General features: G+C 41.7%; 1 protein-coding gene across 4 annotated transcripts in view; it reads left to right on the top strand.

Moving 5' to 3' along the window:
* The window catches only part of Ubr1 (ubiquitin protein ligase E3 component n-recognin 1), a 159,924-nt gene extending 147,647 nt beyond the window's left edge, over positions 1-12,277 (top strand). For 3 of the 4 annotated variants that reach the window (XM_013512443.1, XM_005381366.2, XM_013512444.1), the window contains exons 41-47: positions 416-549; positions 2,178-2,286; positions 3,706-3,762; positions 6,366-6,443; positions 7,486-7,656; positions 9,186-9,287; positions 11,593-12,277. In XM_013512443.1, coding sequence (XP_013367897.1) covers positions 416-549; positions 2,178-2,286; positions 3,706-3,762; positions 6,366-6,443; positions 7,486-7,656; positions 9,186-9,287; positions 11,593-11,734 — 793 coding nt within the window. In that variant the 3' untranslated portion in view covers positions 11,735-12,277. Of the gene's footprint in view, positions 1-415; positions 550-2,177; positions 2,287-3,705; positions 3,763-6,365; positions 6,444-7,485; positions 7,657-9,185; positions 9,288-11,592 lie in introns of those variants that run through there. The other variant, XM_013512445.1, reaches the window with a different exon arrangement.
* Positions 12,278-13,112: the final 835 nt, after the last annotated feature.

The raw sequence follows: 13,112 nt of genomic DNA, 5'->3' as shown, positions 1-13,112 counted from the left end.
TTTGGTTTTGGTTTTGGTTTTGGTTTTATGTTTGGGTTTGGGCTTGGGTTTGGTTTTTTGAGGCAGGTCTTGCTGTGCAGTTCAGGCTGGCATTGATATCACTGTGTAGCCAAAGCTAGCCGGGAACTCCAAGCGATCTTCCTGTCTCAGCCTCCCATTATTTTCTTTTTAGCAAAGATAGTTGCTTCATTGAGTTTTTTTTTTTTTTTTAGGTTTTTGTTTAGCTTTGTTTTTGACCTGTACTTAGGAAAAAGAAGAGAGTAGTAGTTCTGTGCTTAAAAATCTACATCATAAATATCCGTTTTTAAGTGCTTAAAAATTTAGTGGGTACTAAGTTATTTAAATGTTTGTAGTTTCCACAGGCGCTGTGTCTTAAAATCTAGTGTTGGTCTAATGCAAGTGCTTTGTCTCCTAGCTGCGCTGGGCACAGTGCTCCAGGCTGGTACTTGTGGGCTGCCTTAAAGAACGGCATCACCCCTTACCTTCGCTGCGCTGCCCTCTTCTTCCACTATGTACTCGGGGTGACTCCACCTGAAGAGCTGTTTACCAGTAAGTAGGAAAATAAAGTCACACAGTAGAAGACTAAGACTTTCTTTCCTCTGTTATCTTCACCAGACATAATGGTGCATGCCTATAATCCTGGCACACTTGGGGGGCTGAAACAAGAGGATCACAGTGAGTTCAAGGCCAGCCTGAGCTACATGGCAAAACCCTATCTCAAAAAGAAAAAAAGATTGCATAGTTAGAGCAGATACACTGATTCTCTGCTCTCTACCTCTTTCATCTGTGTTCACTCTAAATGTGTGTCCCTTCCCTGATGCAGGTTACAAAACAGCCAAAAAAATCAGATTAACCTCACAGTGTGCAAGTCTTTCTGTTGGCTTTTGTCAACGTATAGTTTCTGTGCTTACGTTTATAAAATACCTATATGCAGAAAATAACTGATAGGATACATAGGAAATTAGAGACATGGGCTTTTAAGGAAGAGAGTTTTTGGATAGGTGGGAAGACTTCACTGTATACTTTCATATCTTCTTGCCTCTAAATCTAAGCCAAAGTTGAGGTTGTCTTACAGCTTTGTGTGGGTAAAAACCAGAACACTTGTGTAATTTTGGAAATCACCAGAATTGTTCAGTGATTCTTCCTTTTGTCCCTTAAAAATAAACTGACCAGGTTACCTTTATCAGAGAGTATATCCAATCAGGTTCTGTCGTCAGTCTGTGTAAAGTCTTGCATTCCAAGTGAGCACTATTATAGATCTGTTGGAGCACACACCAGAAAAATCACATATTTATTTATCTGATAGGTGCCACAGAAAATAAAGTTCTTTTTTATTGGGAGAAAACCAAATCTAAATAAATAAATTTATATAATGTCAAATGGTGATACATACTACAAAGAAAAATAAAACAGGCCGTGGGAATCAAGCGCTAGGACGCGAATGAGAACTCTGTGATAGGTGTGCACAGAGGAGGCGTTGAACAGATCGCTGCATGGGTTGAACTGCTCGAAGAGGTGAGTACTGCTGAGCAGGAGGAAAAATAAACAAAGGCTTTGCTTGGCATTTCCTAAGAACAGGAAAGGCGTCGCCACAGCTAAAGGGAGGGTAGCAGGTGCCTGTGGGCATGTCCCCTAGGGCCTTTCTGCCATGATGGGGACTTTGTGTTTTATACTGTTGATGGGTAGACTTTCTTTTTTTGTTTCATTTGTCTTTTTTTGTTGTTGTTTTTTTTTTCCGGTATCAGGAATCGAACTCACGACCTTGCGCTTGCCAGACAGGTGCTGTGCCATAGAGCTAAATCCCCAGCCCCTGTTTTGTTTGTCTTTTTGAGAGAGGGTCTTGCTGTGCAGTTCAGGCTGGCCTTCGGCTCACTTTGTAGCCCAGGCTGGCCTTGAACTCGCAGCAATCCTCCTGCCTCAGCCTCTCAAGTGCTGGAATTACAGGCGTGTGCCACCACGCTCGGCGTGGATAGACTTTGGAACCTCTAATGATCAGAGTAAGTCAGATTTGAGGTATAAAAGGATTGCTGTGGCTTATTTGCCACCCACAGTTTTTATAATGTACAAACTAGATTCTCTATGTAGACTATAGAAATGAGCATGAACAGTGAGAAAACACTGTTAAATTGCCTGGGTAAAATGATATGCTTATTCAGCATATTTGTATTCTCTTGCAGGTTCCGCGGAGGGAGAATACAGTGCACTGTGTAGCTATCTATCTTTACCCACAAATTTGTTCCTGCTTTTCCAGGAATACTGGGATACTGTAAGGCCCTTGCTCCAGAGGTACTGTGGGAGTAAAATGTCATTGTTGGGTTACTGTCCAGTTTGAAATTTTTAAATTATAATTATTTGCTAACCTTTTAGATTGGGTGTCATTGTTTAAAGATCTGGCAAAAGTACAGGAGGTTCCTAATTCTCACACTTAAGGAGTGAAGACAAAACCAACAACTATAGGCAGACAGAATTTGTGCTTGCTCTTCCTTGACTATAGTCTGTTCCTCTTATTTATTTTCCCCACAGCGGATGTCTAATTCCAGTTTTGAAATGGTGTGGAGCTAGATGTGGTGGTATATGCGTATAATCCTAGCACTCAGGGAGACTGAAGCAAGAAGATCGAGAAAATTCCAGCCTAGCTGTCTCAAAATAAAAATAAGCCGGGTGTGGTGGCGCACGCCTGTAATCCCAGTACTCGGGAGGCTGAGGCAGGAGGATTGCTGCAATTTTGAGACCAGCCTGGGCTACCCTTGTACAGCATCTTCTGCCCATGACTCCAGCTCTTCTCTGGTTGCAGTAACCACTGACGAGCCAACTGTGACTCCAGTATCCACTGGTTACGCTGGCCCCTGGCGCCTGTCTCACCACCCTTTCCCTTTGTTCGAACCCAGCCCGGGCTGAGGGAGTGATGTTTAGGGTGCCTTGCCTTTTTTCTCAAGGCTGGCTTCTCAGGCTGTCTTTCTAGCCTTTTTCTTTTTCTTTTTTATTTTTTTCTTATGGATTTAGAGATTGACATTAGTGGTGCTCTAGCACTGAGGTACTCCTGCAACCCACAATATAAATCTCCAGAAGAGTCATCTTTCTCCTGTGATCCTGGTGATTGAGCCCATGACCTCATGCTTAGCCCCTATCACTTTTATTACCACTTCCTAGTATTAAATTCCCTCTTATTTAGGAACTTAGAATGGTTTCTGATTTTGTAGTTAGATCTTAACTGATAAAACCCTTGTTTTAAAAAATGAATTAAGGGGCTGGGGATCTAGCTCAGTGGCATAGTGCCTGCCTGGAAAGCACAAGGTCATGAGTTCGATTCCCACTACAAAAAACAGAAAATTAAGTTAAATTTAAAAATGAATTAATAATGCCAGGAGAGCCGGGCGTGGTAGTGCACACCTGTAATCCCAGCACTCGGGAGGCTGAGGCAGGAGGATTGTAGGTTTAAGGCCAGTCTGAACAACACAATGAGTCCCTGGTTCCAAAAGAATGAAACAATAAAATAAATAAAAACAAGTTTTAAATGTAACTAATAAGAGAAGGAAAAATAATAAACACAAAAAGATGAGGAAGAAGAAAGGGACAAAATGTAAGGTAAAATGAGTGAAAGAAGAACATGGAGAGAAGGAAAGAAAGAACTGGAGAGAGCAGCTCATAGACGAGCATTGTGCTGATGCTGTGACAAATCGGTGCTTTTCCCATGTCCACGTGCAGGTGGTGCACGGACCCGGCCTTGCCGAACTGCCTGAAGCCGCAGAGCGCCGTGGTGAGGTTGGTTTCCCTTTCTCTGTGCACGAGTTTCCTGCCATAGTTGATTGGTTTTGCCCGCTTTCTATTCTGCTTCCTTCAGGCTCAGTACAATACGTTGTTTCCTATGTCTCTCTTAAGTTTTTCCCATAAATTGGATTCTTCCTACAATTGATTTTTCTTGGAGTATGTGTTTCACCTCTTAAGTCGTTCGAGAATAAGGATGGAATTATCCCCTTACCCCCTTGTCTTCCTGTGTGCCTGGAAACTAGCCCCAAAACTTTTCTTCATTCCTCATCTCCATTAAGTTTGGCTCTGTCCGAATCTACCACTTCCTTCTTCAAATACCGTTAAATATCACCTTCTCACGAGGCCTGTCCTTGCGTACCCTCATTCCTGTGCATGTGCCCACATATACCAGCCACACCCCTAATGATTGAGCAAGGATGAGGACTGTGTGTTTATCGTCTTCACTTTCACTCTGGACCCTGGTTGTCGTATGCACAGTGTCTCTTTTTTTTGTTTTGTTTTGTTTCCGGTACCAGGAACCGAACTCATGACCTTGCGCTTGCCAGGCAGGTGCTGTGCCACTGAGCTAAATCCCCAGTCCCCACAGTGTCTCATTTTTATTCGAATAGGATTACTTTAATAAACAGGCAGAGGAATTGGTCCACAACTTTAAATACCAGCACTAGTACCATTGTTGTATGGATAAAACTAAAGTTATGAGACAGTGTACATTTGCCTTCTTTTCTGATCTCTCACCCCTTGTACCCTTTTTTTGTTTGTTTGCTTTTTGGTACCAGGAATCGAACTCAGGACCTTGCGCTTGCCAGGCAGGCGCTTGTGCTGCTGAGCTATATCCCTGGCCCTCTTGCACCCTTTTCATTTCCACTCTAAATGTGCATGTGCTACTTTCTCCTATACCACTACTTTAATGAGAATAGATCAGCTCTTGTGCTCAGAGGCAGCAGTATTCACATCACTGAGTACAAAGAAAAAGTTTACTATATGGATACATATTTTTAATTAGTAATCTCACACAATTTTGTCTTTATTTCAGGTCATCTTGTGCCATTTACACATCTATCCCTAGCATGCTATTAAATACTCTGAAAGATTTGAAAGCGGTAATACAAATTGTTTGGTCATGAGTAATTTACAACCTAGTTGTATACATAAAACTCAAGATATGACCTACAGCATCATGTTGCATGGAATGTACCATTAATGGTATAGAAATTTAAAGAAGAGATCTATTTATTTGGTGGGGTGAGATAGGGCCTCACTATGTAGCACAGGCTGGCCTTGAACTTGAGGCAATCCTCTTGCCTCTGTGCCACCATGCCTGGCTAAGAAAAGGTTCTTTTTTTTTTTTTTTGTCTTTTTGAGACAGGATCTCACTATGCAGTTCAGATTGGCCTTGAGCTCACTTTGTACCCCAGGCTGGTCTCGTATTCACAAAGATACCCCTGCCTCAGCCTCCCAAGTGCTGGGATTACAGGCGTGCACCACCATGCCCAGCCCAGAGATTCTTTTTTTTTTTTTTTTGGTACCAGGAGTTGAAACTCAGGACCTTGGATTTGCCAGGAAGGTACTTGTGCCACTGAGCTATATTTCCAGCTCTAAGAAAAGATTCTTAATGAGGCAGATTTAAACTTAGCTATAGGATTATAGAATTTAAGTTGACAGGTATTTAAGGAGAGATTCCATGCTACTCTCATAATCCAGGACATAGAGACAGCTCTCTTTTTTATCACTAGTGTGGTGAGAATGAATAATAAAACAGAATTTTATTGTGTATTAAATACTAAGTATATTTTTTTTTTTTTTTTTTTTTTTTTTTTTTTTTTTTTTTTTTTTTTTTTTTTTTGGTTTTTCTCCGGTACCGGGAACCGAACTCACAACCTTGCGCACGCCAGGCAGGCGCTTTTGCCACTGAGCTAAATCCCCAGCCCCAATACTAAGTATATTATGTTTTAGTTCAGTATCTCCTTTACTCTTCAGCAGTTCTGAGTTCCCTTCATAGTATTATTTATATTTAAGTGATAAGTTCATTTAATGTTTCTCTTCATTTTCGTTCTCATTACTAAATTGGTGTGCTCATGACTGGAGTAATGTGTATCATTGTCAGGTTTAGGTTCAGACACTTGAAAAGTGTTGAAGAATTTAGAATTTGTAACCAAGTTGGTCTGATTTCAAAGGCTGTGTTAACTATTATGCGATCTTCCTAGACAAGTCTAGAAATCTAGCTAGAATTTAGTCTTAGGAAATAGTGGGACCTGACTGAGTTTGGGAAGGAAGCCAGGAATTCCAGGATGAAAGATTTAGAATTCCAGGATGAAGAGTTTGAATATAATCTACTCAGCAGTGGGATTTTCTTCGGAGTACAATTGTGGATCGTTTTGGGGTCCATCGTCCCATCCCGTGTCCCCCCCCCCCCCCTTGGACTTGTTGTTTTGTTTTGTTTTGGTCAAACCCATGACCTCACACGTGATAGCCACGCACCCTACTGCTGAGCCCCACCCCCAACCTCCTTTTGTGATTTTTAAGATACTCTTCTGTTACCTTGGTCAGTTTTTGCTCTGGGCTTTCTCATCAAATTGCCCTTTAAATCCCGTGTCTAGGTACCCTAGAAAAAGAAATAGTTTAATAGAGCTTCCTGATGACTACAGCTGCCTCCTGAATCAGGCTTCTCATTTCCGGTAAGGGTAATTTGTGTGTGTGTGTGTGTGTGTGTGTGTGTGTGTGTGTGTTTATGTATATTTTAAATCTTCTTGAGTTTGCATTGGTCTCTAGTACTACTAACAAATTTACTTTTCTAAACATAACCATTGTGTACCCTCTGTTATCAGGGATGATCAATCTTTTCCCCCCCTGTACTAAGAATAGAAGCCTTTGCACTTAGCTACATTTCCAGCCCTATTTTTTCTTTTGAGACAGGTTCTCATTAATTCACTAAATTGCCCAAGCTGGGCTCAAACTTGTGATCCTCCTGCCTCAGTCTCCCAGAATGCTGTGATTGTAGATGTGCACCCCCACCGCCAGCTCGTCAGCTTTCTTTTTTAATTGAGATGAAATCCACATAGCTTACAATTAACCATGATAAAGTACACAATTCAGTGGCTTTTAGTATATTCACAATGCTATCTGGCTACTACTTCTCTCTAGTTTTTTTAGCTTTTCCATCATCCCAGGCACTTTGTACCCATACTAATCGCTTTCCATGCCTATATCAGTCAATCAGCCAGTGCTTACTAGAGAAACATGTAATATAATATACACAAATATATAAGAATTTACACACATCTGTAATCCCAGCACTCAGGTGACTGAGGCAGGAGGACCATCGCAGGTTCGAAACCAGCCTGGGCTACAAAGTGAGCTTAAGACCAGCCTGAACTGCAAAGCAAGACTGTCTCAAAAAAGACCGCCCCCCACCCCAAATGTATAAAAGTGGCTTAGAGAGGCCGTCCACAGGGTCGGTGTGGAAGAGCACAAAAGGTCGGTCTGTCTTTGCGCTGGAGATCCAAAGGATCCAGTCGAAGGCCTGGAGCTCAGTATAGTGTCCCTGGGCCCTAAGTCTCTTGGGAGGTATTAAGGAAGAATCATCTAATGAAATGCTTCCTTGCTGTAAGAGCTGACCCTGCTGGAAAGGGCCCGGGATGCGAGCGTATGTTCTTGTTAACTATATCTATCGTGCTTTTTCTATTCTTCCACCACACTGGCTGTTCCTTTCCTCTGGAGGTGTCCACGGTCAGCAGATGATGAGCGCAAGCATCCTGTCCTCTGTCTATTCTGTGGGGCCATACTGTGTTCTCAGAACATTTGCTGCCAAGAAATCGTGAATGGGGAAGAGATCGGAGCTTGTATTTTCCACGCCCTTCACTGTGGAGCGGGAGTCTGCATTTTCCTCAAGTGAGTAGTGAGTGATATGAAAGGCCTTAAGGAGCACAGGGAATGTGGGTCCGTGCTAGAGGCCATTATGGTGGGGCAGTATGTTGGAAATGATTGATCTGTTACTCAGAGGAAGTTGCGTTTGAGAAGATTTACAGAATAAATAGTAAAAAAGAGTGGGATTCTATACACTTTTGTTATTTGTAGAAAATCTTAAATAAATTTTGTATTAATGACTCTGGAATTGTACAATATTCAGGTAGGATAAAGAACTTGAGGTTCTAAAACAGATTTTGTACAGTACATGTAAATTGTTATTTCAGGTTATCCTTTGGGTGTTTTTATCTTCTTCATTTCTTGTATCAACCCACAATTTCCCCTAGCCTTTCAACAAAAGACTGAAAATAGAACAGTAGTCACATATATTAATGGAAGAAGAGTGTAAATTGCCTGAGAGCAGTGAAATTCAAAGTGGCTGTGTAGACATTCTCTTTCTCTTCTCCCCATGTAATGCAGCTTCTATTTGCGTAAACCCAGTTAGTCTCGCTAACTACGGAATATGTTACTATTCAAAGGCATCTTTTGAACCAAGAGAGAAGAATGCATAGAAGCCAAACCCAAATACCTGTTTTCTTCTAGAGAACCCACACCTGTTCCAACTTTAAATGACTTCTGTTTATCATTTCTCTCTGTAGTACTTATCCATTTCTCTGCTGTAGGAGTCCCAAATGTCTTCAGTGACCTAGCAGTGGTTCTGTTGTTCTTGTTTTTGGTGGCATTGGGGATTGAATCCAGAGCCTTTAGACTGAGCGGCATCCCCAGCATTTTGTTTTGTTTTGAGACACGGCCTCACTATGTAGTTCTGCTGACCTTGAACTCGCTATGTAGCCTAAGCTGGCCTGGAACTCCTCCTCCCTCAGCCTCCTGAGAGCTAGGATTACAAGTGTGTGCTACCACACCCAGCCATTTTCTTTTAAACAAGTCTTGATAAGTTACCTATGCTGGGTTTAAATTTGCAATTCTCTGCCTCAGCCTCCCAGAGTGCTCGGATCACATATGTGTGCCACCAGGCCCATGCAGTGGTTGTTTTTAATCTGCAGCCTGTGTGGTCGGAGGCTGGCTGTCACCAGAAAAGCCTTTATGCTTCCCTAGGGTAACCGGCCTGCAGTTATTAGACTAGGATATCCAGTTCTTTTCTTGTATTATACTCTTTCTACACTCCGTAGACTGTAAGTTAGGAAATGGAATAAGAACCACAGCCATTATTAGAACAGCCTCTTCCCTCCTTTCAGTGTGTTCAGCCAGTATTACTGATGCCTTCTCTCTAAATCCACTGACCCTTTCCTGTTGCTTGAAGGAAAATACAGCAATACCTATTCTCATTTATTTAGACAACACAACTTAGTCTGTTCATCTATGTTTACATTGTCTTATACTGAAACTCCTAACTGGCCCTGGCTGTGTCTGCTCTCGGGATTGCCTCTGACGCAGTGCCGATCATCGCACACATGTACTTAACAGTGTTCCCTGTTGACTGTTTTCTGCTTCAGAATCAGAGAATGCAAAGTGGTCCTGGTTGAAGGTAAAGCCCGAGGCTGTGCCTATCCAGCTCCTTACCTGGATGAATATGGAGAAACTGACCCTGGGCTGAAGTAAGATTTTCTTTTAACAGGAAAGCTTCAGCTGGGCGTGGTGGTGCGTGCCTGTAATCCTGTCACTCGGGAGGCTGGGGCAGGAGGTTTGCTGCTAGTTCGAGGCCAGCCTGGGCTACATAGTAAGTTTGAGGCCAGCCTGAACTACATAGCAAGACCCTAGCTCAAAAAACAACAACAACAAAAAAGAAGTTTCAGTGAGTTCTTTGATGAGTTCTCCTGAGTTCTTTATTTTAGTCACATTATTGTATGTGGATGGTAGCTATTCTTTGTAAACCCAAAAGCTAATACTGAATATTCACAATTATTTGAATAGCTGTAAATTTAAATTATTAAATGTGATTTCATTCTTTACATTCTTTTCAGTAACTTTGCTTCTCCAAAATTTAACGAAAATACTTCTCCAGAGTTCTTAAGGATACCATATTTTTTCATTTGGGTTGGTGGTTTGGTTGGTTGGTTTTTAAGGTAGGGTCTCACTATACAGTTCAGGCTTGTCTCAAAACTCATGGCAGTCCTCCTGGCTCAGCCTCCTGGAGTGCTGGGATTCAAGCCTATGCCACCACACCCAGCTTGTTCTATTATTTTAAATCAATGTTTCCTCAGAATTACTTAGAGGATGTGATGCTGATATGTAAAAGAAAGAAATCTGGGGCTGGGGATATAGCTCAGTGGCATAAGCACCTGCCTGGCAAGCGCAAGGTCCTGAGTTCCATCCCCGGTACCACAAAAAAAAAAAAAAAAGAGAGAGAGAGAAATCTGTAATGCTACTGTAGAAGTTGGGTTCAGAGCGGATACTTGTTCCCATGTCAGTACTTAAAGCATTTATTGGCCAGCTGTATCAGCCTGTTTTGCTTCTGAGCATTAGAAGAACACTTAAAATCCTGAACATTTGTGTTTCCTTCCCTAGTAAGGAACAGAGGTCCTGCTCTTGGCTTTTTATGGTGAGGAGGTAAAGCCACTTTAACAGTAGTTCCAACAGCATACGAAGATTAAATATAATAATCTGTCTTTTAGTTTAAAATTTTGTTCTCTCTTTTTTTTTTTTTTGTCAGCACTAGGATTTAATTCAGGGCCTTTCCATTAAGCTACATCCTTGTCTTTCCCTGCCTTTTTATTTTTTGTCTTTGAGACTGGGTCTCGCTATGCAGTTCAGGCTGACCTTGAGCTCACTTTGTAACACAGGCTGGTCTTGAATTTGCAGTGATCCTCCTCCCTCAGCCTCCCGAGTGGTGGGATTACAGGCACACGCCACCATACCTAGCTTTGTTCTTTTTCACTATTGCTCAGAATGAATAGGCATCACTAGATGTGACTTGTGGCCTGTTGAATTGTATGGACTTGTTTTAGAAAGATACAAAGAAGCAGAGTTTTAAAATCAGTTAATTTAAATTAATTAAGCCAGACATGGTGGGGCACGCCTGTAATCCCAGCACTCAAGAGGCTGAGGCAAGAGGATTGCTTCAAGTTTAAGGTCAGCCTGAGCTACAAAGTGAATTCAAGGCCACCCTAAACTGCATAGTGAAACCCTGTCTTAAAAAGACAGAAAAAAAGAAAATTAATTGATTAAAATTAATTAAGCTAGCTGAGATTCTTAAATGCTTCAAGGAATGATGATTTTACAGTTCTCTACTACTTGCATCAGCCAAACTTCAGTCATTTTGGATGAGTTCTTGCACAGTGCTACAAGCTGCAACCCTAGAATTGAGGCAAAGCTATTTTATCTCAATATTTGCTAACCCAGGCATAGTGGCAGTGCCCATAGTCCTGGCTGTTCAGTGGGGTGAAGCAAGATCAGTTGAACCCAGGAGTTTCAGGCAAACCTGGACAACCCAGGGAGATGCCGCCCTATACCAAAATAAAATACATAAGTAAATACATGCTAAGCAGAATGTAACTTGAGGGTTTTGTGTTAGGCCTCAGACCTAACCTCTTCTGAACAGAGACTAGAAATTAGAGCTGGATAAGCTATTTGAGGTCAGAAAGCCATTAGAGCCCATTCCAGCTAACCACCGAGAACAAAATAATGCTGCTTCACATTATAAACCTCACTGGACATTTAAAGTAGGACCCGTTATGCCTGTGATAAACTTGGCCCGTTTTCTCAGTTGTTAAGGAATAAATTTCTACTCTTAACTGAGTAATACACTGTATTGAATTCATAGTGATTAGAGGTGAAGAGATAGCCCTTTTAAACCCCTGACCTGGATCCTCCCAGCTCCAGAAACACTTCCCCAAAACATACTGATTTAGACTGTAAAGATGTAGCCGTTAATGCAAACTCTTTTTCTCTCCTTCATGGAAGAAGGGGCAATCCCCTCCATCTGTCTCGTGAGCGGTATCGGAAGCTCCACTTGGTCTGGCAACAACACTGCATCATAGAAGAGATCGCTAGGAGCCAGGAAACTAATCAGATATTATTTGCATTCAACTGGCAATTACTGTGAGTTCCCGCTCTGCCTCAAGACAATCATGAATGACAGCAGTAATAAAGACTGATTTAAAATTATGGATAACCTGCTGAGGGCTGGGGAAATATTGGAGAGTTGCTACGTGTCTACTTTCACTATTGGAGTACTGTTTTCAGTCAGCAAACATGTGCTACAAGGGAAAAAGGACATTGATTAATGTACTTTATTCTCTAGAACACTAAAGAAATGCTTGTCCAACCCAAGTTTCTGCTTCTGATAATGTTTCCAGAAAAGTCGTTCTCTTTTACAATCTGTCTACCTGGTAAGTGAAGTCACACCAAGCAGTTGTGCACATTTTCATGTTGATTAACTCTTCTGCAGTTTTGTATTTGTTTTCCCAAGTGAAGCTCAGCCAGCATCGGGTCACTGACAAGATTCTGAGTACTTGTAATGGTCTTCCTTGCAGCCGAAGAGAAATTGCAGAAACCATGCATTACATTTCTATTGAGAAAGATTTCAAAACAGTAAATTTCATGTGCCAGGTGGGCATGGTGGCACACACCTGTAATCCCAGACTCAGAAGGCTGAGGCAGGAGGATTGCTGAACATTCAAGGCCAACCTGGGCTGGATAGTGAGTTCAAGGCCAGCCTGAATTGCATAGTGAGACCTTGCCTCAAAAAAAAAAAAAAAAAAAAGTAAATTTCAATATTTTTCCTTTAAATGAATATCCTTAATGTGCCACCTGCTACTGTAAGCCAGAAATTAATGTGAATCTCTTGAAGGACAGAGAGGAGGTGCTGCCAGTGTGGATAAGGGTCTCTCCCACTGTAGGCCTAGAGAACAGTTAGGGTCATGTATTCATCATTCATTTCTCATAGTACAAAGAACCTGTGGTCCTCACCTCTTGACTGCAAATAGCTTGTTGAGTTTGCAGTTATACTGTATACTTTGCAAAGGCAGTTTCTACAGTAAGTTCCCTTATCTCCTGATGGTGGTACTAACAGTACCATCCTATTTGACCCCTAAAAACCTGTTGCAATTCTGGTGTACACTCTTTGTAGAATGAGATCAGAAAATCCCCCCCCCCATGAATGGAACATAGCAACTGTAAATTAGAACATCAGATTTAAGCCGATTCTGCCACTTTCTATGTCTTTGTAAAAGACAGGTCCTTGATTGGTTATCTGTGCGCAGCCTTACATAAGTGATTTCTAACTAGTATAGAGAGCCGAAAAAGCCCAGTGATCAGCCGTCTGTGTCCTGTTACAGCGTGCTCCGGATGAGCCATCTTGTTTATAAATAATAAAACTCTACCAAATCTGTGCATAGACTTCTTGGTTCTTGGCTTTAACTTTTTATATCAAGAAATTATGATCTAAAACAGCAGACAGACAATGAATTAAAACTGTCCAC

Source organism: Chinchilla lanigera, unplaced genomic scaffold, assembly GCF_000276665.1.
Source record: "Chinchilla lanigera isolate Chin_1 unplaced genomic scaffold, ChiLan1.0 scaffold00015, whole genome shotgun sequence".
Classification (NCBI taxonomy): Eukaryota; Metazoa; Chordata; class Mammalia; order Rodentia; family Chinchillidae; genus Chinchilla; species Chinchilla lanigera.
This window is presented reverse-complemented; position numbering and strand designations above follow the sequence as displayed.